This window comes from Myxocyprinus asiaticus, chromosome 1, assembly GCF_019703515.2.
Source record: "Myxocyprinus asiaticus isolate MX2 ecotype Aquarium Trade chromosome 1, UBuf_Myxa_2, whole genome shotgun sequence".
In the NCBI taxonomy this organism is placed as follows: domain Eukaryota; kingdom Metazoa; phylum Chordata; class Actinopteri; order Cypriniformes; family Catostomidae; genus Myxocyprinus; species Myxocyprinus asiaticus.
Window position 1 is genome coordinate 34795680 of NC_059344.1, and position 27198 is coordinate 34822877.

General features: G+C 40.4%; 1 protein-coding gene across 9 annotated transcripts in view; it reads left to right on the forward strand.

Moving 5' to 3' along the window:
- LOC127444027 (chromodomain-helicase-DNA-binding protein 9-like) overlaps window positions 1-25978 on the forward strand; it is a 111416-nt gene extending 85438 nt beyond the window's left edge. For 6 of the 9 annotated variants that reach the window (XM_051703162.1, XM_051703170.1, XM_051703226.1 and 3 more), the window contains 28 exons: window positions 1303-1546; window positions 1958-2134; window positions 2243-2386; window positions 3360-3615; window positions 3706-3916; window positions 5639-5834; window positions 5963-6136; window positions 6442-6627; window positions 6920-7030; window positions 8402-8598; window positions 9179-9378; window positions 9504-9663; window positions 11319-11408; window positions 13325-13428; window positions 13536-13653; window positions 13791-13848; window positions 14028-14076; window positions 14789-15041; window positions 15893-16098; window positions 16455-17342; window positions 20750-20910; window positions 21144-21372; window positions 23012-23191; window positions 23370-23509; window positions 23683-23916; window positions 24167-24301; window positions 24402-24506; window positions 24675-25978. In XM_051703162.1, the coding sequence (XP_051559122.1) occupies window positions 1303-1546; window positions 1958-2134; window positions 2243-2386; window positions 3360-3615; window positions 3706-3916; window positions 5639-5834; window positions 5963-6136; window positions 6442-6627; window positions 6920-7030; window positions 8402-8598; window positions 9179-9378; window positions 9504-9663; window positions 11319-11408; window positions 13325-13428; window positions 13536-13653; window positions 13791-13848; window positions 14028-14076; window positions 14789-15041; window positions 15893-16098; window positions 16455-17342; window positions 20750-20910; window positions 21144-21372; window positions 23012-23191; window positions 23370-23509; window positions 23683-23916; window positions 24167-24301; window positions 24402-24506; window positions 24675-25544 (6076 nt within the window). In that variant the 3' untranslated portion in view covers window positions 25545-25978. Of the gene's footprint in view, window positions 1-1302; window positions 1547-1957; window positions 2135-2242; window positions 2387-3359; window positions 3616-3705; window positions 3917-5638; window positions 5835-5962; window positions 6137-6441; window positions 6628-6919; window positions 7031-8401; window positions 8599-9178; window positions 9379-9503; window positions 9664-11318; window positions 11409-13324; window positions 13429-13535; window positions 13654-13790; window positions 13849-14027; window positions 14077-14788; window positions 15042-15892; window positions 16099-16454; window positions 17343-20749; window positions 20911-21143; window positions 21375-23011; window positions 23192-23369; window positions 23510-23682; window positions 23917-24166; window positions 24302-24401; window positions 24507-24674 lie in introns of all 9 variants that reach the window. The other 3 variants (XM_051703184.1, XM_051703192.1, XM_051703176.1) reach the window with 3 other exon arrangements.
- The last annotated feature ends 1220 nt before the right edge of the window (window positions 25979-27198 follow it).

Genomic DNA, 27198 nt, shown 5'->3' on the forward strand with positions numbered 1-27198 from the left:
AAGTATTCGCAGAGTTTGTTCATTTTTGTGACGCGTTTCAGAAAGATGCTCGCGGAGACAGAGACGGCTGAAAGTGCACCCTGTTTATTTTCTTTATTTTACAAAAGCACAAGGTTTTGTTGTTATTGTGAGTGTACACAAATAAAAGTAGACCCTTTATAGTCTCTAATGATGTCTTACACTTATGTATGCCCAAAAATGACGGAGTATTTTAAGTTGTTTCCACTGTTATGAGGAAAAAATCCAGCAGAACGTGCTGGCGTGTCCGTCGACCCCAGAAGGTTAATATTGTATGTCTTTTGTGCATGTCCATCTGTGTGTGAATGTTATGGCACTACATTACTAGTGGACCTATTTTCCACATTTTTTTAATCAGTTGGAAACTTGCTTTTTGCATTATCCTATTATCTTGTTTGGGGAAGTATTAAGCAAGTGCTTCTATTTGCTGCACAGTATGGTATATGACACCTTAAAGGAAAAGTTTGCACCAAATTAAAATTCTGTCATTTATTCACCCTCAAGTCATTCCAAACCTGCATGCTGTATCCAAAAATATACACAATATAGTGCTTGTGTGCTATATTACAAGTCTTAAGCCATGCATTAGATTTGTGTGAGAAACTGACTGAAATTCATCGTTATTAGTCATTATTTGTTGATAAACTTACCCTTTGATGCCCTCCAGCATGAAGCTCTGAAATCTCATTTGCTTCCATATTCATGTTCAAAAAATAGTTAGTTGATTCGTCACATCAGGTTCAAACACTTGGTTCTCACTTGTCTAATGAAAGTAGCGTGCCAGTTCGACATAGGTGTGTGTGTCTCTGTCTCTGTTTGAATACTCTCTCTCGCTCTCTCTCTCTCTCTCTCTCACACTCACACACATACACACACACACACACACATCCTTGATAAGGCTTTGATAAGACTTTAAATCCTTAATAGGTTAACATACTTGCGTGTTTATATTAAAACAAACTTCTGACACTGCAACTACTTAAGAGCCACATGAAACCACAAAGTTTAGGAAGACCTTGAATGTATGTTAATTTGCTTCTAATAGAGAGAGGCAGCTCTTCTTTGAGAAAGATTAAATTGAAGTATACAGGGTGGCAGTAATTGCATTTAAAGTGTGTGTTTCATGCATTCATTAATTACAAGGACAGATAATAATGTCTTAAATAGGCATCCAGCTCTTTTCGAACATCATGTACTGTATATACTTAAAGTAATGTCACATTGATGTTGTCATACTTTTCGCTATTTGTCACTATTTACCTAATAATCTCTCTCCATTTGCAGGCGTAATTGTATTCTGGCTGACGAGATGGGTCTGGGTAAGACCATCCAGTCCATCACGTTTCTGGATGAGATCTATCGTATAGGCATCAAGGGGCCGTTCCTCATCATCGCCCCGCTCTCCACCATCGCTAACTGGGAGAGAGAGTTCAGAACCTGGACGCACCTCAACGTCATCGTGTACCACGGCAGTGTGGTAAGCAGACAGATGCTCCAGCAGTATGAGATGTACTTCAGAGATGCTCAGGTGAGATTTCACTTACACACACACATTGGTTGATCTATTGTTCCAGCTGTGCTATAATCCACAATACAGTTTACAGCTATGATGCAAAACACATGTTCACCGTACAACAGCACAGCACCCATAGCAGGTTGTTGCGATGCAATAAAAATAACATTTCTGTTATATTAAGTACTGTATACTGTACAGTATAGCAGAAGTATGGCACTTACTGAATTTGCTTAAAGTTTTAATGAAAAAATTTGTCCATAATATCCTTATTATGTAGTAAACGTACCTTGTACCTTATTGCTTAAATATAAAGAAGTCCTATATCGCTGTATGATAGCCTGTCATGGTTGGAAACCTCAGGGAATTCAATAAAACAAATATGGAAAATGTTTCCACTCATCTCTCGTTTTCTGTCTCTCACAGGGTCGTGCGATAAGAGGTGCTTACCGGTTTCAGGCAGTCATTACCACATTTGAGATGATTTTGGGAGGCTGTCCAGAACTTAACGCAATAGACTGGCGGTGTGTCATCATTGACGAAGCTCATCGGCTCAAAAATAAGAACTGCAAGCTACTGGAGGGCTTTAAACTGATGAATCTGGTACAGATGGGCTCTTAATTACAATTTCAGCTGATCACAGATTGCTCTAATTTGCCTTTTATTTCCCTTCTTTTTTAACTGGATATCTTTTGAACTCTTGACCCTCAGGAACATAAGGTGTTGTTGACGGGCACTCCCCTACAGAACACTGTGGAGGAGCTCTTCAGTCTGCTGCATTTTCTGGAGCCCACCCGCTTCCCTTCTGAAAACACCTTCATGCAGGAGTTTGGAGACCTTAAGACTGAGGAGCAGGTGCTGTGTGCATGTATTTGTATGTGTATGTGTGATTGTTTCTTTTCTTTTTGATTGAAAACCTGGAAATACCAGGACATTTTAAAATTGTGATTTCCAGGTCTAGAAAGTCAGCAATCTTAATAGTCATGACATTTTTTACAGTAAAATATTATATTGGCTAGATATTGCTCTTTGTGAGAAATTATGTAAAGTAAAACTTACCCACAAACCAGCTTGATCTTATCAGTCTTTCTGTTGAGGGTTTTATTGGAGACATTTGTACACTATAGAAGATGCACTCAAGTTTTACTCTGAAATAAATTAATTGTAATTTTGAAACATTTGTATAAAATCATGACCACTCACATGAGACGAGGACTCAGTTCATATCAGTAGCCTTATAAAAGCTATTTTATTCTACATGGGAGAGGGGCGCCCTTATGGGGGCTGCCATTTTAGGATCACATGACCAGCTGAATACTATTCTCTTAATCTCAGTAACCGTCTTGTTATTGGACACTTTCACTCTTGGATTAAATTAATCATGGCTGATTGTGAATAGTGAATTTCTACAATGGCATCTGTAACTAAAAGCTATTGATTTTGAATGATGCTGCATCCACACCACTAGGTGTCACTGTAAGTCCAAATTGACACTTAGTACACATTTAAGTATAGTTGTTTAAATCTAATGATTCCAATTATTGGTACCTGACATACAAATGGAAGTCTGCCCCAGCAATCTCTGTCAAAATGATTTTTTAAATCCAAATCATGAACTGTTGGAAATTGGAAATATGGAAAACGGAAATTAATTGGTTAAAAAGTATGGGAACACTGTCTTTTTAACTTAAAATGGAAATCTTGACGTGACAATCTATATTTCCTGTGTTTTCCTGTTTACTGATTGATAAGGTTCATTATTGCATGCATTCAAGTCCAAATAAATAATAAATACCTTGATGTGCTTTGTATATGTCTGTGTGTGCAGGTCCAAAAGCTTCAGGCTATCCTGAAGCCGATGATGCTGCGTCGTCTCAAGGAAGACGTGGAGAAGAAGTTGGCCCCTAAAGAGGAGACCATCATCGAAGTGGAGCTTACCAACATCCAGAAGAAATACTACCGCGCCATACTGGAGAAGAACTTCACATTCCTGGCTAAAGGTGCTGGCCAAGCCAATGTCCCCAACCTGCTCAATACCATGATGGAACTGCGGAAATGCTGCAACCATCCCTACCTCATCAAAGGTACACACCAACCCTTCTGCAGCCAAATGATACACTCCTTCCTCAGTCAAGCTTCTAAGAAATGTCTCGCTTTCTCTGTTTCACTCTCAGGGGCTGAGGAGAAGATCATGGAGGATTTCAAGGAGGTGTACAGCCCCACCGCATTTGATTTCCACCTGCAGGCCATGATTCAGTCGGCAGGTAAACTCGTTCTCATTGACAAGCTGCTGCCCAAGATGAAGGCCGGTGGACACAAAGTGCTCATATTCTCTCAGATGGTGCGCTGCCTCGACATCCTGGAAGACTACCTCATCCAGAGAAGGTGAGTAGAATAGGTATGGGTCAGGATGGTTAACTACATGTCTGCCAACTGACTAGTCGATTAGTGTGGGAGTTGAATTAAGAGATGCATCTTCTCAGAGAGTGGTTTAACATGCTCCAGGGTCACCACAGTACTTTTACTCCAGTGCAGTGAAATCTCAGAAGTTGTGTCTATAAATTTGAAACAAATTTACCACCTTCAATAAAATGTACTGCTATAGGCAATGTTCCTGTTATTATACATAATCCACAAGTCTCATAGGCAGGTGCACACAGAATCTGTGCATGCAGAAAGCCCTGCAGATTTCCAGAGAAGTTCTACACAGCTGCCGCCTCTTGTGCATTGGTTGTATTCATATATTATTATATTTATTTATACATAATTTGATCTACAGCCTGTATGCAGAGCTCTCTGCTGCGGAACTCCTTTGCACTGCCATCATATGACAATTATATGCATTTTTTTTTTTTTATCTTCTCCAGTGGCTAGAAATGAAGATTATTTTATTACGTGTAAAGCAAAGTCTTGTTTATTTATCTCTTGCCTCTGCTTATTCTTGACAATCTATCCATTTGTAAACAAAGTGCTGTGTATGTATTTGTGTGTGTGTACAGTATGTGTGTGTGGGGGCTCATGGCTCGGGCACAGCAGGACACAGACACTCCAGGGATCTCACATTAGGCACATGGTCCCAGAGGCACAGCTCTACCCAAAGTGGGTCAGAGAAAGCAAGAGGGATCAAGGAAAGTCAGGAGATGGTCACTGTGAATAAGAAGGAGAAGAGGAAAGAGACATGAATAGAGAGAATTTAAGAGAGTGAGTGAAAGGGAGAGAAGAGAAGGGAAGGTGTTTTAGGAGTCCGCTATGGATATCAGGCAGAACAGCTTTAAAGCTCAAATAATACACAATTTTTAAGGTATTAAGTGCTTTAACATAAATAATAGGTTCATTTTATTTCCATTGTAAGGCCATGTCCATACTAATCCATTTAAGTTTTAAGCCTAAGTTTTCAGTTTCCTAATGTGATTATTTTCATACATACAAGTATGCCACGATGGGGAGCATTTTCGAAGTCTCTGTTTTCAGTGAAGGAAAACGCCATTCCAGTGTGGATGAGAGGTGTAAACGTAGTGAAATCAGTGTTTTCCAACTAAATTGTACTGAATTTGTGTGGATGTGGCTTACAATAACCATGATTTTTGCTTTAAAAAACAATGAGGGATCAAGCAATATAATGTTTTCTGTGATAATGTACATTATGCCACAAATGCTATCAATGGATCTTATCTTTCATTGAACCCGGAACATTCCTGTTTTCTAGATTTCCACATTCATGAGTTGGGTCGCATGCCTTTCATTTATTAAAGTAGAAGGTCACCCTAAGTGACCTTGTCCTTGTAAATACCACTGGCCCAGAGTAGTTTTATAGTCCACTCATGTTGAGCATGTTAATTGGTCATATATGTAATATTACATATAGATTTCTTTTTCAATAATTTGTTTGTTAACAGTTTGTGTTTACCAACTGCTTGTGGGTGTACAAAAGAATATACTGTATACAAATTTCATACAACCTAAGGGATGAATTGTAGAGAGAAATATTTAACATTATCCAGAATAAAATCCATGCCAGACTCTGCTTCCATTTATTTATTTATTTTTCTACTTAGGGCTCAGATTGCATCGATCTTTAATTTTTATGTCAAACTGACCTTTTATCAGATACCTCTACGAGCGGATAGACGGGCGTGTACGTGGGAACCTTCGGCAAGCTGCAATAGACCGCTTCAGTAAACCCGACTCCGATCGATTCGTCTTCCTGCTGTGTACACGAGCAGGTGGGCTCGGAATTAACCTCACAGCTGCCGACACCTGTATCATCTTTGACTCTGACTGGAACCCACAGAACGACCTGCAGGTACACACACACTTACATTCACACAGATAATAAATATAATTTAGTTTTTATTATCATTGTAGATGTTCCTATTGGCTCATCATTCTTTTGTTTGTGTTTGTTTATTTATTTATGTGCTTCTTCTGCAGGCTCAGGCTCGCTGCCACCGTATTGGTCAGAATAAAGCGGTGAAGGTGTATCGACTAATCACGCGTAACTCATACGAGCGAGAGATGTTTGATAGAGCCAGTCTCAAGCTGGGATTGGATAAAGCGGTGCTTCAGAGCATGAGTGGGCGGGACAACAGTCTTGGGGGAGGAGGAGTAAGTCATCAAACAACAAATGTGCACCAGTGTTTTCTCCAGCCCTCATTACTTTGTCTTTCTTTACAAATAAATGTACATTTAGTCAAAAGCATTTTCATCCAAATGACTTACAAAAGAGTAATAGAACAAGCAATGTTCATCCAAGATTTGCATTATAGTATAGCTTTGTGGTTAAAAATATAGGCTGGTAATTTGAAGGTTGAAAGTTCAAATACACAAAATGGTGATCCATGAGCAACAGGTATAACCATCTTATTCACTCTCTCTCTCTCTCTCTCTCTCTCTCTCTACAAACTGTGCAGCAGATCCAGCAGCAGCTGTCCAAGAAGGAGATTGAGGATCTTTTGCGTCGTGGAGCTTATGGCGCCATCATGGATGAGGAAGACGAGGGGGCTAAATTTTGTGAAGAGGACATTGACCAAATCTTGCAACGCAGAACCAAGACCATCACCATTGAATCTGAGGGTCGAGGCTCCACCTTTGCCAAGGTCAGCTTCTTTCTACCATCTTTAATTTCTTATCAGTTCTTTTATAAGTGTTGGTCTTAATTGCTTTCATTTGGGAAAGTGTAAGAAAACATTTTCAAACTAAAAAAATGTTGGTGTGTATTTGTGCTGATGGATCAATAATAAGTCTTCATCCACAAGGCACAAAGTTACATCACACTGCTGCTTTACACAATATTCCATTTCAGCACATTTTCTCACCTTTTGATTACTACTATACTATTAGACAGTATTGTTTCATACATGTTCTGTTTTGTTTATGCTGTGATTACAGGCCAGTTTTGTAGCTTCAGGGAACAGAACAGACATCTCTTTGGACGACCCTAACTTCTGGGACAAGTGGGCCAAGAAAGCAGAGATTGACTTGGATACAGTCAATGGCAGAGTAAGTAGCACACAAACTATGCTGTGAGAAATTAAAGATTCACAGTGGGGATGGAGGGCATACTGGGCAGTAGTGGGCAGTCAGCACAACTTCATCTTAAGGCTGTACTGGCAGCGCGCCTCATCAAACCAACTGCAGAGATGTTGGTTTACACCTGAATGTGATGCTGATCACTTGTGATCGGATCACCAGAAACGCATCTTAATACCAGGTGTAAATGGGTTCTATGTTTAAATTGACACAGCATCTTTAAATGTGGCATTTAGGGCTATCTAGAGTAGGCCAATAAAACACTTGTGTTCAGAGATATGGAAATAAAATGAACAGTAAATACAGTTTTAAAGCCACTTTTGTATTTTGTAATCCAAGGGTTTTCAAACTTTTCAATGCCAAGGACCCCCAAATATGATGATCCTCTTGCTAAAAAGGCTGCTATATTTTTACATGAATAAAGACCTGTTTATTGTATGAGAAAAATTGCGATATTATGAAGTCAACATGTTTTGTTGTCTGATTAACTAATACGATTTTATATTTTCATTATACTCAAGCCTAAAGAATATTATTTGGACAGCGTTGACAGCTGACAGCTCATCTTTTTTCTACTCAATATTAGACTAATGTTAGAGGTATAAACGTAGTCTTTTGAAAGCAGAGTAAAACAGTAATAATGTAAAATTCAACAAATTTTAAAGTTTTGTACTTTTTATTTTACACTTTTTTTTTTCTCTGAAATTTTCTGTGGACCCACAATTTATTACTTGTGTGCTCTCATAATAATATTTATGTTTTTGAATTGATATGTTTATACTGTATTTGTTTGTAATTATTTGAATTATTATAGGCCTATACTAAATTATCTTTATGTAGGATCTTTCTCAGTAATTTACAAGTAATAAACAGTAATTGAGATGTGCGATTGATTGTGATTAATCGGCACATAATGTAATTAATTCGATTAAAGTTTTCTGTTTATTTAGTTTTTATATATTTACTGTAGTTATTTAGTATGTATAATACATATTATACAATTGTCCGTCTAGTTCATGACATTTACACACACGCAAGGACATGCGTTTACATATTTATCAAATCAAATTTCTGACCTTGGCCACATTTATTCTGTTCGAAAGGTCAGATTTCATTGCTTACATTTAAGCACAAAATTACTTAGAACTTTAGTTTATGTCAAGACATCTGTGTTAAAAAAGAAGAAGAAGAATAGAGAGGTTCAAACGATTTAATATGAAAAACTACTTTGACTATCATGGGCTGATGGAAAACCCACAGAAATTAAGTGTATACACTCTTAAGAAAGGTGGGTCAGTGGCTCTGTTTTCATTCATGACTTTTGATGTGGTTCTACTACAGAACAGTCTGGTTATTGACACCCCTCGAGTCAGGAAACAGACCCGGCCATTCAGCGCAACTAAAGATGAGCTGGCCGAGCTCTCTGAAGGGGAGAGCAGTGGAGAGGATAAACCCAAACTCCGCCGGCCACATGACCGCCTCAACAGCTACGGCCGCACAGAGTGCTTCAGGGTTGAGAAGAATCTGCTGGTGTATGGGTGAGTAACATGTTAGTTACATGTTTCTTAGCTTTAAAGTTAAAGAATAGCTAAAACGGGGGCCTGGGTAGCTCAGTGGTAAAGACGCTGGCTACCACCCCTGGAGTTCGCTAGTTCGAATCCCAGGGCGTGCTGAGTGACTCCAGCCAGGTCTCCTAAGCAACCAAATTGGCCCGGTTGCTAGAGAGGGTAGAGTCACATGGGGTAACCTCCTCGTGGTCGCTATAATGTGGTTGGTTCTAGGTGGGGCGCGTGGTGAGTTGAGCGTGGTTGCCGCGGTGGATGGCGTGAAGCCTCCACACGTGCTATGTCTCCGTGGCAGCGCGCTCAACAAGCCATGTGATAAGATGCGTGGGTTGACGGTCTCAGACACAGAGGCAACTGGGATTCGTCCTCTGCCACCCGGACTGAGACGAATCACTACGCGATCACGAGGACTTAAAAAGCACATTGGGAATTGGGCATTCCAAATTGGGAGAAAAAAAAAGGAAAGGAAGTGTAAGTGTGCTCACGCAGAGTTCCTCATAAACGCAGGTATGACTGACCATGCTTCTTACATCACTGCATTCTGTTGTTGTAGGTGGGGCCGCTGGAAGGACATTCTGGCACATGGCCGCTTTAAACGGCAGCTGAGTGAGCGTGATGTGGAGTGTATATGTAGGGCGCTGTTAGCATACTGCCTTGTTCATTACCGTGGAGACGACAAAATTAAGAGCTTCATGTGGGATCTGATCGCCCCCACAGAGGATGGCAGGACCAAGGAACTGCAGAACCATCTGGGTATGAGGAGTGAGGCACTGTTATAAATTCTATTAACTTCTAATTTTGATCCAGTCAGGAGGATAATTAATGTCTATTTATAAAGCCTGTGATGTCATTTAGAGATTTGAATGTAACTCTGGCAGGTTTGTCGACTCCAGTACCGCGAGGCAGGAAAGGAAAGAAGATGAAGACTCAGTCCAGCTCGTTTGATATCCAGAAGGCAGAGTGGATCCGAAAACACAATCCAGAGCACATGCTGTCTGATGACGGCTACAAAAAACATCTGAAACACCACTGCAACAAGTGAGTATTGCATTGCTGGCACAGTAATGTGTTTTAGTACCCAAAGATGTCTTTGCTAGATTATGTGTACAATCTGGTGTACACTGCCATATAGCTGGTGTTCAAAGGGGGTTCACACACACACAAAATCTTTCATTTTCAATAAGAGTTTGTGATTTCCATTGTCATGTGCAACAGTGAACGTTGGGGATGTGATGTTGACAGGTCCACTGATGCAATAAAGTTGAGAAAAGTTTAACTTTATGCACATGAGTGTTCCTCTTCCTGTTAGATACTGTAGTCAAGTGTGGGCAAGATGCAGAAATAAATGTTACTGTGAGCAATATTACTGCTCTCTATGATTTGTCTCTGCCCACATACTGGGATATAATGAATAGCCTATATCTATAATGATAGATTGAAAACAGTGTCAGAAATTGTTGGCATTCTGAGTGAGCTTGATTCATGCATTGATAATTGTTCATCTTGTTCATGGGATGAAGCATTATGCACTGCTGCAATTAAAATACTGTACAATTGAGAACAGTAGGAATGCCTACTATGACTAACAGTATAATCACATAAAATCACAGCATTTGTGAATGTCCCATTATATCTGCTGTGGACTTCTGCTGCTGTGGTGGAGGTGCACACGTATTGCAGTGATAAATGGAAATCTCCCTTTTGAGGTCTGTGATTTTATTCTGGGAAAGCCCCCCTTTCAGGAAACTCTCTTCCACACACACACACACACACACACACTGGTTTAGGGGTTTTACTCATGGGGAGTGGGAGATGAGAGGTGATTTCAGGTCACACTCCTCAGTTCTTGCCACTGAAGCTGTCAAACTCACTGCTGGACCTAGTGGTTATTCTGGGCAGCTGTGAGTCTGTGATTAATTTGGTTTAAATTGTGCTGTCCTGAATGACAGCAGATTATAGATTCATGCTGTAGAAAGCAGCTGTACTGTACATAATTTCATGCTATAAATGAGGATGTGTGGTTCTGCCTTGATAAGTGGATTGTCCTGGTCCATAACGTACGCGTGTGTGTGTGTGGAGGGAGTTGATTACTGTAAGGCTGCCTGTGCATCCAGGGCTCTCTGCCACTGGAGAATGTTCCCCATTGTTTAGTAAGCTCTCCTGTTTAACACACTCACACTGACACCCCTGATGACCTGGGACACAGTTGTCAGCTTCGCCTGCATCTGCATTTTCCCTCTGGTTTGGAATGCCAATGTGAGAGTGTGTGAAAGTGTGAGATTGAGTATGAAAGAGCATGGTTTATCTGGCATTTCACAGTGTTTATTACATGACACATTTGAATTAGCTTGAAAGCAAAGTTCTGAATAATAGTAAGTCATGCTGTACAGTCCACCTGGAATTAGTGTATAGAGCCTGCTCTATGGACTCGGACAGAATCTATCTGTCTGCCTGTCTGTCGTTGTGTTGTGCAAAGCATTTATATAGTGGATTTGTATAATATATCATTAAGCATTTATGTATTTTAGCTGTCAGTTGTCGTGTATAAGAGCATGTACTAATGCTCAGCTGAATGCTGTGTGCATTATTTTAACTGCATAAGAGATCTGACTCTGTATTTACTGGTGAGAATGTTGTGCGTTTCTGTGAGTACATGCACTTTGTCCTCATCCTCTCTCTGTCTCTCTCTACAGGGTGCTGTTGAGGGTCAGAATGCTGTACTATCTCAAACAGGAGGTGATTGGAGCACAGTGCCAAAAAGTGCTGGACGGAGCTGAAGCCAGGTAAGCCTTAGCATGGACCCTCTCACCTTTTTGCAGCCTTCACTAACCTGGGAAAGGAAAAGCAGAAAACAAATGAGGAGTGTTTTCTGTGTCAGAGCTGGCACAGTGAATTTCTGGTTTCAGTGTGGTCTATTTGGCAGATTGTTTATAAGAGAGTAGACAAATCTGAGATTATATGAATTGTTTGTTCTGGAAGATTTAAAAAAAAAATGTACTCCCTTTAGAGTTTAGGATTATAAAAAGGTCCACATTGAACCCCACTGGTATTAGTCAGTTTAAGTCAGTTTGTTGAGTAAGAGAAATAGAATGCGCCATCTGCTGATTGGCTGAGGAAACTTCAGGATCCACAGTTGATGTAAAAACAATATCAGGATTTATTTCTGGCACTCTGGAGTACTTGATTCTGATTGGTCAGTCACCCTATCCTGCAGTCAGATATTTATGTACAATGACTTCTAAACTGTATAATTGCCCATTGCCCCTGGCAACTATTTCCTACAAAAGCGGTGCTAGTGTTACTTCTGTCATATCACTTTGTGGCCTCTTTTTTTTTTTTCTCGCATAATAATAATAATAATAATAGTAAAAAAAATAAAAATAAAACTCAAATCAATATTTGATGGCAATGTATTTATTTATTTAAATAATCTACAGTCAGCTAGTCGTCATCACCAAATAAACACCTTTAGAATGAACCCCTTTTGTTTGTTTTGGTTTTATTAGCAAAAATGACTGACTGTACATCATTCCTTACTTAAGATTGATCTGAAATCATTTCAGATTTCTACAGAACAGAAATAATAAACCAGAAATACAATTAATGCAATTCTTGTAAAAGGTGTGTTTGCAGACTTTTTAGAAACATAAATACAATCCAATAATTGATCCTAACTATATTTTAATAAAAAAATAAAAATAAAAAGTATTTTATTTTTTTTTTTTTTTGGATTTTCTCCCCATTTCTCCGCAATTTGGAATGCCGAATTCCCAGTGCGCTCCAAGTCCTCGTGGTGGCATAGTGACTCAATCCGGGTGACTCAGTCTCAGTGTGAGACTGTCAATCCACACATCTTATCACGTGGCTTGTTGAGTGCATTACTGCGGAGACGTAGCGCGTGTGGAGGCTTCACGCTATTCTCCGCGGCATCCATGCGCAACTCACCACGCGCCCCACCGAGAGCAAGAACCACATTATAGCAACCACAAGGAGGTTACCCCAACCTGACTCTACCCACCCTAGCAACCGGACCAATTGGTTGCTTAGGAAGCCTGACTGGAGTCACTCAGCACGCCCTGGATTCGAACTTATGACTCCAGGAGTGATAGTCAGTGTCTTTACTTGCTGAGCTACCCAGGCCCCCAAGAAAGAAAATTCTAAGCAAACAAGAAATGTGATGGCATTATTCTTTTTTTTAATGTAAAATTCCACTTATCACAACAACTTGTGTACGTTTAATTACACATTGCCATATGAATAACCAGTCAGTAACTGTGCTGCTTGATTAAAGTCTCACAGGTCTGAAGTAACATTACATAACAGTAACCGTTTCAGAGACAATTTAGATGGGTTATATGGTCTAATGTTGTCCTTCAGGCTTGTGAAACTTCAACAGTTCTTATTTCATTTTGAGTTAAACATTCATAACTTGTGTATTAGTATAAGATAAATACTATAACGGACTACACTGGAAGCGCCGTTTGTTTCACGCTGTCAGTTCAGAAGAACCGTCTCATTAGAATCATTCTTTAGAGAGGGGGTTCAGTGAAAAAACTGCAGCAGGAAGTGCCTACCAAGATCATATGATTCCGGCATTTTTTTAAAAACTGTTCTGATCAAGAACCGGTTCTCGATTCCCAACCCTAGTCACAAACTAAAATTATTTACAGCAATCTCTCTTTCTCTTGCTGTCTTTCAGTGAGATTGAGATCTGGGTTCCTGAGCCGGATCATTCGGAGTTGCCTGCTCTGTGGTGGGACACTCTCTCAGACAAGTGTCTGCTGTTAGGAGTCTATAAGCATGGTGAGTCTGATCAGCACTGATGTACTTAAGGCGTTATGTGTGGGTATGCACACACTTTTATCACTCTTGTCTGTGCTTGTGTGTGTGTGTGTGTGTGTTTGTTGAAGGTTATGAGAAGTACAACACTATTAGAGCAGATCCAGCACTGTGTTTCTTAGAGAGGGTTGGTCGGCCAGACGAGAAGGCCATTGCTGCTGAACAGAGAGCAAATGATTTTATGGATGGGTAAGAGACACATACACAAACAAACAGATAGAGGAAGTCTTTTATCAGTATTCTGCCTGCAATAGCACTCTGAAATGTTCTTAACTGTGTTTGTGTGTGTGTGTGTGTGTGTGTGTGTGTGTGTTATGTGTATGCAGGGATGTGGACGACCCTGAATACAAACCTGCTCCAGCTTTGCTAAAGGACGATATGGAGGTATGCCAATGGCCGAGAGAGAGCTGGGCCTGATAAGAATATGCGCACACATACACACACTTGCTTATAACGAAATTAAACTTGTATGACACTGCAGAGCACACGCTCTGTTTGAATATGTGTGAAATGTGTGTGATATAGTTGAGTCTTGGTTTAACATGCTCTTACTGTCCCTCCAGGATGATGCTTCCTCACCAGGAGACTTGGCCATCACTGATGCAGGTGGAGGTATAGCTGTGCTGCAGTGTTATATAAATACTGTACACTATTAGGCCTGTCACAATTATTTCATAATCAGTTGATTTTGATTATTTGGTCTAGTCACAATTATTTTAAATAACTGTGTATTGCCATCCAAACAGGGGAATTTTATGTCATTATAGAAATACCATATTTTTGTGGTAAAGTAGTCTTAAAAATCTCTGGATGTGCTCTGAAGCCACATACCCACTAATATGTTTAAGTTTGAAACCCTCATTTCCGGTTTCCTAACATCATTGTTTTCCAAAGAATGCATTCATGCAGAGTGTTTTCAAAATGCTCCATTTTCGTGGAGGAAAACTCATCCTCCTAGAACACAGAGGCGTAAACATGGCAATTTATGCATTTTCAAACAAAAACGTATTAGTGTGAACTGTGGACGTGAACTGAGAGTGATTTGCTTAGTACATACCTTGTGAACACAGAGTTCCGATTTGATTTATTCATATTCACATAATTACAAATATGTTTGGCCACTTCAGGTCTTTCTGAAGAACAGTGTACTAATAGTATTAGTGGAAAGTGCACTGATACTAAAGTGGACCAAAAAAAAAAAAAAAAAATATATATATATATATATATATATATATATATATATATATATATATATACTTTTTTTGCTTTTAGTTAGCATCAAGGTATTGTTAGGCATCAGCAGCATGTTTGTGTGTTTGTGCAGAAGGAGGGTCTGTATTAGATGGTGGAGGTGGTAATCTGGGTGCTAGTGCGGGGGTGTACTGGCCCTCACCCTCTGCACTGACGGCTCGGCTGCGGCGTCTGATCACTGCATCTCAGCGCTTCACCAAGAGCAGACAGATACTTCAGATCCACCAGACACAGCGGGCCATGACCCCTGCCCCCTACACTCTGTCCCCCACACTCAGTGACACACTCAACCCCAAAATGGTTGCTAAGATTGAAAGACAACAACGGTAAGTGGTTTTAGTTAACATCAGCAGACAGCCATAGTCGACTTAAAAACTTTAAAGGTGCACTAAGTAAATTATCCGCTTAAATAGGTCACCTCTAAAGAAATGAGTTGTACATTTGACTTATTTAAGCTGACATGCACTCACTTGAGATGAAGACTGCAAGCACATCAGTGGTCTAGAAAAAGCTTATAAATGTTTTATTCTACATAAGGTGGGCTACCACTTCATGGGGGCTGTAATTTAGAGATCATATAACTAGCCGAGTCTTGACTGAGTTACTAAACTAAAACTTTACACATCCACAATGATATTGTAGGTGTCAGTATAAAGCCCAAGACCACCGACTACTGTCATATCAGTTAAGAAAGACCAATAAGAGCTAATGAAACATGAAATTACTTATTGTACCTTTTAGGCAAGGGAAGGCAAGTTTATTTATTTAGCACATTTCATACACAAAGGCAGGGCCATAACAAGGAATTCTGGGCCCCCTAACTGTATATTGCTCTGGGCCCCTTACCTGTTTAGAGAAAAAAGAAAAAGTACTTGCATAACATAAACGTAATCGTACATTTTTGAAGTTGTTGTGGGCTCCCTGGACTTTTAGGCCCCTAGAATTGTTACCACCTTTCACCCCACTAGCTACGACCCTGCACAAAATGTAATTCAAAGTGTTTTACATAGACCTGATAAAGATAAGGAAAAAAAAAGATACGTACACGTTAAGTTTAAAATCATAGGAAAGCTTTAGGAAATTAATTTTGCAAGATACACAAAGCACCTTTTTTTTTTTTTTTTTTGTGAGCCAATAAAATGGTTTATGCATTGGTAATTTTTCCATTTCTCAACAGGTGGACACGGAGAGAGGAGGCAGATTTCTATCGTGTGGTTTCGACATTTGGGGTAGTGTTTGATCCAGACTTGGGTCGTTTCGACTGGACCAAGTTTAGAGCCATGGCTCGACTACACAAGAAAACTGACGAGAGTCTACACAAGTACCTGTGTGCCTTTATTTCCATGTGCAGGAGGGTCTGTCGTCTCCCTGCTAGAGAAGGAGGTGAGTGCCTCAAGCTGAAGTGTGTAACTTTTTCTATGTTAAAAGGATTTCTCCTATCCCAGCTTTATATGTAGAGACAACTAAAAGCAAGCCATTTCTTAGCTTGATTTCCTCAAACCTCATTACTGTTAAACACATAAACGTATTTGCTCTGTAAAAGTCGGTTTGTTTGAGCATTACAACTTCACAACATAGAAATATTGACTGTTTGGGGTGGGAATGTCTGATTATTTGACAAATTGCAGACAAGGAAAGTATTCTAGAAAGCTGTTTGAAAACAATGTTTATTTTTTTCTTACCTCTGCATTGCTTCACATTCATTCATCACTTTCTTTTTTTGTGATCTCTCCCCACAGACATGGTGGACTCCTCTCTTGCCATTCAACCAATCACAGAGGAGCGTGCATCCCGTACCTTATACCGTGTGGAGCTGCTGCGAAAGATAAGAGAACAGGTGTTACGTCATCCTCAGCTCTATGAGCGTCTGGCACTCTGCCAGGCGGGACCGGATCTTCCAGTGTGGTGGGAACCAGGATCCCACGACCGGGATCTCCTTCTTGGGGCAGCCAAGCATGGTGTCAGCCGAACAGACTACCACATCCTCCGAGACCCAGAGCTCTGCTTCATGGCAGCCCAGAGGAACTACAGCCAGAACAAGGGAACAGCAGCACAAGTCCAAGCCCAGAATCAGATACTTCCGCTGGGACAGTCTCACATCCCGACCCCCATCCAGCACATTCAGTTTAAAGAGGCTTCAGCTTTAACTCCCTTTAATCAAAGAGAGGATTTAACTGGACTGAAGGAGGAGCCGCTGTCAGAGCGAGAGGAGGAAGGTGGAGAGAGAGAGCACAAGATAGAAACACCCTCTATCAGACCTCCCACACCTTCAGGAGTGGAGGAAAAACATGATGTCCATGATAAAAGAGGAGAGAATGAGAGGCGGATGGTAGCGGCCAGGACAAAACCGCTTACGCCAAACTCAGTGACTCGAAAACAAAAGAAGCTAAGTAAACGGAGCCGCAAGGAGGCCAGGAGGGGGTCGAGATCAGACTCCGACTCGGATGGCTCCTCGTCCAGCTCTTCATCAAGTTCTTCATCGAGATCTTCTTCCTCATCCTCGTCTTCGTCACGTTCAGGATCCAGTTCCTCATCCTCGTCTTCCTCCTGTTCTTCAGGCTCGTCGTCTTCATCGTCGTCATCATCGTCTTCAGAGGACAGTGACAGTGAGGAGGTTCCAAAGAATGGTAAGTAGTATTAATAAAATATAAACAATTGTAATTGCTTGGGCTGTGCCAATACAATCATATATCAATATTTTGTGATATTTTTTTCTCATGATATTATATCGATCCCTGTATAAATGTGTTTATTCATCTGTGTATTCATGTCATGTCCAACAGTTCAATAATAAAGAATCAAGGGTGTCTTAAGTAAGCATAAAATCTGAAACTGTGTTTCTCAGTGTAGTCATAGCCGCTTCTATGAAGCGTGAGAGAGACTGACTCTCTCTCTCACGGACACACTGGGTCTCTTACTGCATTTGGGCCAAATCAGTCTTGATACACTTTTGACATTGTGATGATGTTCTAAATATATTGAATCGTGACATGTATTGTGATGTGTAACATATCGTAAGGTGGATCTTTTGAGTGGGTTGTGTGTGTGTGTGTGTATATATTTTGAATGGATGGCTGCTTATATCATTGACAGTACATAGTTTCACATAGTAGATGTGCCTCCCCCGTGTATCAAACAGTATTCAGGTGTTGAGTCCGCTAACTGACTAGTACATTAATGCCCAGGGTCATGATGTTTAAAAGCATTCAGTGGATCTTTTGTAGAGTGCAGCAATATCGTATAGATTGAAAAGCATTCCAGCCCCTTATAGGGATGTGCACGGATAGTTGACATTCAGTTAACCGCTCGACGCGCCACTATTTGCATATTAAAATCACCATTCGGTCACTCTACACGTGCCCTAGAGGTCTTCAACCCGACCCGAACTCGACAAGTTCTGACTAACTGTCGGGTTTGGGTCAGTTTTTCAAGTATAGGGTGAGTTAGGGGTTGTTCAAACATGCTTTTCCGTGCCTCTGTGCTGTTTTTCTATGTACTGTTAACACGTGGGTTGGGCATCTTTGACTGTTGCGCTGAATCACACTGTTTTTTCTTTCAGCTTCTTGTGCAGGATTGCCACATTTTAAGACACCAAGTAAAGTTAAAAAGAACATTATTTTTTTATAAACGTATCATGAAACACCTGTGTTGTTTCATTCATTGCGCTGTACTGCTTTCTTAAAAAGTTCAGGTTGCAAAGATGCCTTCATGTGACTGTTGCGCCATTAAACATGATTCCAGATTGTTTTTCACCAAGGAAAGTTTCAGCGCTTTATAAATGGTAAGACAGCGTTTTTCCTTTTGCTCTTATGTGCATATTTACGTACAATAGTTAGACAAGTTCAATGCTATTACATTTTAAACCATTTAAAAATCAAAGCACCCCGAAGAGGCTATTTAACCGCAGCAGTGTAACTCCACGCAAATGACAGTACTTGCGCAGTGTTGCCAACTTAGCGACTTTGTCGGTAGATTTAGCGACTTTTCAGACCCCTTTAGCGACTTTTTTTCTAAAAAGCACCTAGCGACAAATCTAGCGACTTTTTGGACAAATCTTAGCTACTTTCCGTAGAAGAGTCACCAGTACTGTCGCACGAGCGCAAGGTCTTGCTTTCCCGTGGCAGGCACACCTCTCTGTGTCTACTCTGTTCAGTGAGTGGCAGACAGAGGAGCAGCACGTTCAGTTCACCGCACGGCAGCTGACACAGGCTGTCTCGTTTGGAAGGCTGCATCCTCCGGAGGTCACATTTGTCGGCCGCATGCATCATCGAGGCTGTCTCATTTCATTTTTGTTTTTGTTTTTTGGTCTTTCTTTTTCTTATTTTTTTATCTATTGTCAATGCCTTTTATGTATATGCACTTACATTTATACAATTGTTAACCTTTTTTGCATTCCCAATAAAAAGAAAATTAAAAAATGAAACGAGACAGCCTCGATGACGTATGTGGCCGACAAATGTGACCTCCGGAGGACGCATCCTTCCAAACGAGACACAGCCATAGATGTAAATGAGCTGCACATGTGCAAACAGAGTTGCCAAGCACCAATCAATAATCTGTATGGTTTGCTCCTCCTTTGTTTTAATTTAAACAATTTAATTTGACCATTATTTTTCTTGCTTATCACTCACTGATATACAGACAGAGGCTGTTCGCTGTGTGAGAGAAAAAAATAAGACATTCTGTCGCTTCTAACTTTCTCTCTGAGTGATCATTTTACATGTAAATATAGCTGAAATCACAGCACAGTCATTGTCTTTAACTTATGTTATAAAATCAGGATTTTAGCAGTGCAGAGCGGCAGCTTGGAAATTGCTTGGAAGTGACTACTGGTTAACATGTAGTCTTAATGGGCGGCGTTTCAGTCACTATTTCATACTCGTACATTGTCTGACAACAGAAACAGAACAAATATGTACATGAGAACAACTTTATTGGGAATTCGGCTGTGTTAAAATACAGTATGTGAGCACAGAAAGTAGGAGAGAAGCAAACAGATGTAAAGGGCTGACACAAGGCAGAATGCAAATACGATGTGATAACATCATGAATATGCTAATTAATGCATGACGTCATCTAGCGACTTTTTTTAGCAGGCTTTAGCTACTTTTCATTGAAAGTAGTTGGCAACACTGTACTTGCGTTCACTGCCTCACGGAAATGTCAGCCCGCCGGGCAGAGCACATACTACATGCAGTGACAGTTTGATTATTTTTGTTTGTTTAATGTGAGATTTTATCATTTGAATATCTACATATTTTGCTCTTTAGGCTCATAGCTTACTGTGCACTTTATTTGCTGCTATTTTGAGTGTTTGAGGAGATTCCATCGCAATAAACATTTTTTATTCCCGTGTCCCGACTCCCCACGAAAAACCGATTAGCCATTCATGAAACCTTGTGGTTAACCGAATGTTAAAAACGGTAACCGTGCACATCCCTAGCCCCTTATAATATTCGGTGCATATATCTTCAGTGTGTTAAAATGGAAAACTTTGGGAATGCTAGCATGCTGTGCAGGATTTACTATATACTACTGTATTTTATACTTTTTTTTTTATTAAGGATGTGAAGCAGTATGCAGTTATAATTGTTTCTGTAGTATGTTACTATACATTGTTGTCACATGAACTTACAAAATTGCATGTTTAATTCAGCTAGTGGCATCCAGTTGTCATGTTTTGGAAATAGAAATGCGGATATTTTGCATTTTTTGGCTGTCCGATCAAAAAAATTAGCTATAGTTTTATACTGCACATTTTGGCAAATGTAGCAGATAATCCAAGAATAATTTACAAAAAGTTCCCATACTCAGTATACATTTACAATATGCAGTAAATACTGCATGCTGAAAAAAATAGTATGAGTAGGACAGTAGTATGTTAATCCAACATACACTTTGACCTTTTTTTTTGTGTGTGTGTGTGAAGAATGGAGCTTGTGTTTGCGAAATCTGAAATGGAAAATTTTTAAAACGTGATGATTCAGCATGTTTGATCTGTATATTATTGATTGGTCTGTCTGTATTCCCATAGTGTCAGCAGTGCCTGGTGTTAAAGGCTTTGACGAAGACAGCGTGGCCTCAGTCAACACTACACAAGATGACATGCAGGACAGCCATGTGACCAATGGTATCTCTAACCCTCCCCACCCTTTCCAGGGAGGCTACATGCTTGCTGCCTCCTACTGGCCAAAGGTAAGCAGTAGCACAGGCCAACAACATTGTCAGCCCTTTTTCCTGTTCTGTGCTCTTGTTCTGTCAATGTTGCTGACTTAAGCCATAGCTCTGTATGGCTCACTATAAAAAAACTTAGTAATAAACATGTTGTTCCAAATCCATGTGACTTTTTTTTTCTTTCTTTGAAATGCAGTAGGAGACGAATTGACGATTTAATTTTTTTAATGTTTTGTAATCTTCTTGTATTGCAGGACCGTGTCATGATAAACCGGTTGGACAGTATATGTCAGGCAGTGTTGAAGGGGAAATGGCCAGGGGTTCGGCGTGCATATGAAGGTAGTGCAGTGAATTCTTTCTACACCACCAAACTCTTGGACAACGCAGGCACTCTCGCAGATGACCCCTCAGCCTCCCCTCAGGGTTCAAAGGTGAAGACGCATGTTGCAGACAGAGAAAAGGAGTTCTCAGTCAAAATCAATAACGTATGTTATTTTACGTTCTCCCCCACAAATGCCAATCTGCAATGGCAAGGCAGTGCTTGGCATGTTGTTTTTTTATTATTATTATTATTATTTTGCTTTCCCCATTTATTCCAGTATTTAAGTTATTTTCTCTATTTCTTTCATTACATTTTGCTTTGAAAATATTGCAGCTTCAATTAAATTTCCTGTTGACAATCTCAGATTTACTTTCTGTTTCTCTCCTTAGACTAGTAGTATATTCATTTGACTGACTGTGGCTGGGATTGAATAAATGGTGCTCTATGCTGACACACTGGAGTTGCAACAATGACCATATTTACATGCAGGTTTATTCTAGGGTTTTTGCAGAAAGTGGCATTCTAAAACGTCATGTAAATGAGAACGCTGATTTCCTTACACCGCTTAAGGGATTAAGAGAAAGCGGTTTAACACACCTGGGTTTCTCCCAGAGAACGCGGCTTATGTGGTCATGAAAAAGCATAAGCGGCAATCTTACAGGTGATTGAGGAGTGCGCATATGCGTGAAGAGACCAGATAACAAATGTCATAGGATGAGGACCAACAACAGGTCAACACAGCAGAAAAAATACAACATTTCTAAAAGTACAGTGGAAAAAGCACATACACTAATACACTATACCCATTTATACACACAAATGTAAAATATCAATTGTCCCTCACTTTCACGTATACGTGCTCGTACATTGGGGAAATCCCGGAGTTTTACGTAAGAGGTAAACCCCACAACTGCAGTGCAATTCTGCTCCAGGTTGTGATGGAAAGTTAAGTATATGAACACAGCAACAATATCTGAAAATAAAGCAAAGCTGCTTACTGACCGAGCCGCATGTATACAAGAGTAAAGAGTATGCCACTATACAGTGCATGTTAACGGGAATGCCACTTTCTCACAAATTGTCACTTTCTGGTGTCCATGTAAACATAGTCATTAGCTCACCTAAGTCAAAAGTGCACTCAGTAATTTTGCCCTTACTAAAAAAAATTATATATAAAGAAATTAATACCTCTTTTGAATTTTTTTGAATTTTTTATATAATTTACTCTCACGTGAAAGAATCCAGTCAAATCAGTAGCCTAATAATTTATTGTATATGGTGCAGTTTGCCTCATGGAAGCTGACATGTTGAGATAGAGGACCAGCCAAAAATACTCGCTTTATCACGGTAACCCCCTTTATGCATGAAATAATTTAATCATGGCTGAATCTGAATTGCGCCCTTGCTACAATGCTTGTTAACTGAAAATCTTTTTTTTTTTCGTAATGCTACATCCTTGCCACTATGTGTCAGTTTAAGTCCAAGATGACTGCCACATTGGCCAGCACAACACCACCAAAACATTTCTGAGTGCAGCTTTATCTTAACCCAGTATACACAATCAATCCCAGCCCCTATCCTTGCTTTAAATTCCTATGACTTTCCTGTGTTGTCTCCACCAAATTGAAACATATTATAAGAATGAAACCTAATGTAATTTGATTACTGCAGATGAGCTACAGTACATAATTTTTTTTAAACTGTTCATTCAGCAGACCTTTAGATGTCATAAAGGCCAGGACTTAAATCTGCCTTATTAGCAATGTGTCCTTAACCTCTGACCTTTGATCTGTGACCTGCACCAGGAGGGTAGCCTTAAACTGACATTCCAGAAGCAGGGCCTGCCTCTGAAGCGCCCCCTGGAGGGTGAGGAGGGACCTCTAGCCCAGCAGCAGTACTTAGCCCGGCTACAAGAGCTACAGAACGCATCTGATACTAGCCTTGCAGACTACACCAAAACACAGAACAGCTATCCACAAGGTAATGCACAACCTTATACACAGATACCTGCTTACCAACAACAACACAACGTACTAAGCCATATTATAGACGCAGACAAACACTTAACACCCATCTGTAGTGTATAGACTTTGATTAGCCTAGTCCAAAGCTTAAGGCTGCTTGACACGAAAAGTGCATGTTCATGGTGTCCTTGCAGTGCTGGCAGGGCAGATGCATCTGAATGGAGTGATTGATGGACAGCCTGTGGTGAAGAAGAGGAGAGGAAGGCGAAAGAATGTGGAGGGGATGGACCTACTGTTCATGAACAGAAACAAGCCCCCTATGATGCCAGAGCAGGTTCGAGACTTGAGACCTCTTTGGTGTCCTTTTCATTGTTTGTTGTGCTCTTTTTATTGTATGTTGTGATGTTTAGAGAGGCAGAGAAAGTTGGCATGCTTTCAATCTCAGTAACTTTGAAGGTGATTTTAGCAATACATCACCACCTACATATATTCCACCCTCACCTGCAGTTTCCTGCTGGCTGGAGTGGGGGTGTTGCAGGTACGTCTGCTCCCCCTGGACTGAGCACACCTCAAGGACCTGGTCAGGGACCAGTTGCACAAGATGCAGAGATCCGTGTTCCCGTCATCAGCCTCAAAGATGGGACGCGACTGGCCGGAGAAGACGCTCCTAAACGGAAAGATCTTGACCAGTGGCTGAAGGAGCACCCAGGCTTTGTGGCAGATGTGGGAGCTTTTATCCCAGTAAGTACCACACAAATTCTTTCAACAAAAATTATTCTCAGGATTGTTTTAATTGTTAAATATTTCTTAAAAGAGAGATTGTCAAAATAGGCCTGAAAAATTTAAATTCTAATAACCACACTTTTTCTATTGTTCTAATACTGTAAGAAATGTGAGGCTTCATTGTTCTAATTTGGTATCTCATTTGATGTTAAATCAAAATATCCTACAAAAATGTGATGATGATGATGATGATATCTTGTTTTTGCAGACTGCAAATAAACTGCAGTCTCAAAACAAACCGAAACAGAAGAGACATCGCTGCAGAAACCCCAACAAAATTGACATCAACAGCCTGACTGGAGAAGAGAGAGTACAGATCATCAACAGGCGAAATGCACGCAAGGTGAGTGTGTGCAGGTTGTAGGTTTTGTGTGTACATACATCTGCAAATGAGTTTTGCTGTTGTATGTAATGCAGCTCTGTTCCCTCTTTCTTTGTCCCAGATTGGTGGTGCATTTGCTCCTCCGCTGAAAGATTTATGTCGGTTCCTGCAGGAGAATCCAGAATATGGCGTCCCACCTGAGTGGGCAGATGTTGTTAAACAGTCTGTGAGTGAAAAGGGCAACAACTTCCATTTTAAAAAATGTATCACATTTCTATGAAAGAACTAATGTAATCATGAAATGTAGGGGAATTCAAACCATAAAATACAATATATGAACTTCAATTTTAGGGATGTTTTCCTAGTCGTATAACACATGGGTTTCTATTTCTAGGGTTACCTTCCTGAAAGTATGTTCGACCGCATCCTGACCGGCCCTATTGTTCCTGAAGAGGTGAGCCGGCGAGGTCGACGTCCCAAAAATGCAATTGCTAAAGCAGCCACAGTGACCAGTGCAAGTGCCAATGCAGCCCTGGGGCTCAACCCACTACTAACCAATGGCCTCCTCGCTGGGCTGGATCTGCCTAGTCTCCAAGCTTTCCAGCACAACCTTCAGAGTCTCCAGTCTCTCCAACTCACCACTGGCCTCATGGGACTGCCTCACGACCCAACCAACATGGCTGCCATGTTTCCAATGATGCTGCCTGGCATGACCGGGCTGCCAAACCTTCTAGGGATGAGCGGTCTCCTTGGAAAACCTTCACAGGAAGTGGCAGGTGTTGCTTCTACAGGTGACGAGGATGGGAAGAAGAAGAGCAGTAGAGACTCAACCACACCCAAAGGGTCAGCTCAAACTTCAAGTCCCGATAGCAAGGTGGAAAGGACAGAGGCTCAAAGTTCCAAAGCCACCACCTCTAGTCAAATAAGTGCTTCTGCTTCAGGCCACCCACTGGCCCTCAACCCCCTCCTCCTCTCTAGTATGCTCTACCCAGGGATGCTTCTTACTCCAGGCCTTAACCTGCCTGTGGCCAATCAGCCGCAAGCTGCAAACACTCAACCAACTCCACCACCACAACCTGCTGCCTCTGAAGCCACGCCCCAAGAGCCTGGCTGTTCAGAGGAGAAAGACAGCGATGAGGGGGAGGAGCCTGATGAAAAGAAGGATAACAGTGGTCCAGAGGGCTCGGAGAAGGCGGAGTCATCCTCCGAGTCTGACAGCTCCTCTGAGTCATCAGAGGATTCCGATTCCAGCGATGAAGACTGAGTCTTTATACATATATAAATATTATATATTTATATACATCTCTTAGAAATGTATACATATAAACACATATAGGAATTATCCTGCATTTACTACATCGTTTTTTCCATGTAAATATTATAACTAAAGTGTTGTGTAAGAAAGGAGGACAAATGGAAAACGGTGATCCTAGAGAAACTGAAATAAAATTTCAGTGTTTGTTTAGGTACAATGTTGTTTTGAAGAGACATTTTGCATGTCAAAAAACTTTAGTAGATCTATGGACTTTGTGAAATTGTATTACACAACGATGTACAATTGCAACAGACAGGAAGCAAAAACAAGCAAAGGCATTATTGTTATAACTATGTTGGGATTTAATTTTATTAAAGAAATGAGGACATTGTTTGCTCATGCAGAACTGTATAATTAATATATTTTGTTTGGGAGAAAGAACACATCGACTGTTTTTGGTTTTATTTGTAAATACTTGAGCAGGATCCTGAACACATAGACTTCAAAGAGCATACCTACAGATATACAGCAATAACACACAGGCAGCTTATGAATGTCACTGAAGCTGTAGATACTGTGCATTCACTATTACAACTACACTTTCATTCACTGTCTTTATATTCACTTGTCTGTTTCACTTGTCCCAGATTCTCTCCCCCCTGCCCAATACTTACTCACTATCTCTCTCTCTCTTTCTCCAAATATACTTCTATTTTACCCAAAGATTTAAGTTTTCTGAGAAACACATGAATGCAGGCAGTAAAGATTCCATCTTGCAAACACGCAGTCAAATACACTGTAGTCTATAAGGTAAGGTATACAGTGAAAACAGACATTCTTTTGCTATGTTTTAGGAACCGAGAAACGCATTGCTTGCAGTGCCTGAAATCTAAAGTGTGTGTGTGTGTGTGTGTTTAGAACAAACATAATCTTTCTAGTTCAGGCAACTTCCTTTACATCTTTCACACTGTGTGCGTTTGTATGTTTGAAACAAACATTTCTATTATAGATCATACAGCACTGTTTGCTTATGAACACTGTTGCCTCAATTTGCATGCAACTCTATGTGTCCAAGGTCCTGTCATGCTAATATGCAAACTCACTCGTGATTTCACAAATAGCCATGCATTTATTCTCCATTTTCCCACTGAGTTCCATAGAGTGCTTGAGTATTGTCAATAATATTCATCACACTGCTATGGTCTCAACATACTAACACCACTCAAGTTTGTGATTAGTGTTAGAGTATTGAAAGGAATGAAAGTATTTGCAGTAGTATTTCAGTTGAAAAGTTAATATTTTTCAGTGCATACAGATTTATATTATCCCCAGAATGGATTGGAGGGTTGAAATATGTGATTAATCGTACTTTTGCAGTGAAAGCAAAGACAGGTCAACACCCCAAGTTTCTTTGGTTTTATACAACTATGTCCTCAGTTTTAAATGCAGATCCACATAGACACCTTGCTGCTGTTAGATGTAAATGATATAGAAGTGTCCTTATGCCATACTTAAGTGACTGTCCCTCATAGCACCACTTTGTGAAAAGTGCATCACAATCCAGCACCTCGGCCAACACAGTGAACCTCATTGGCATATTTAATGCAGGACTTTTTCTTTTCTTTCTGTTATGTGTGGTGATGCACGCTTGTAGACTGTTAGA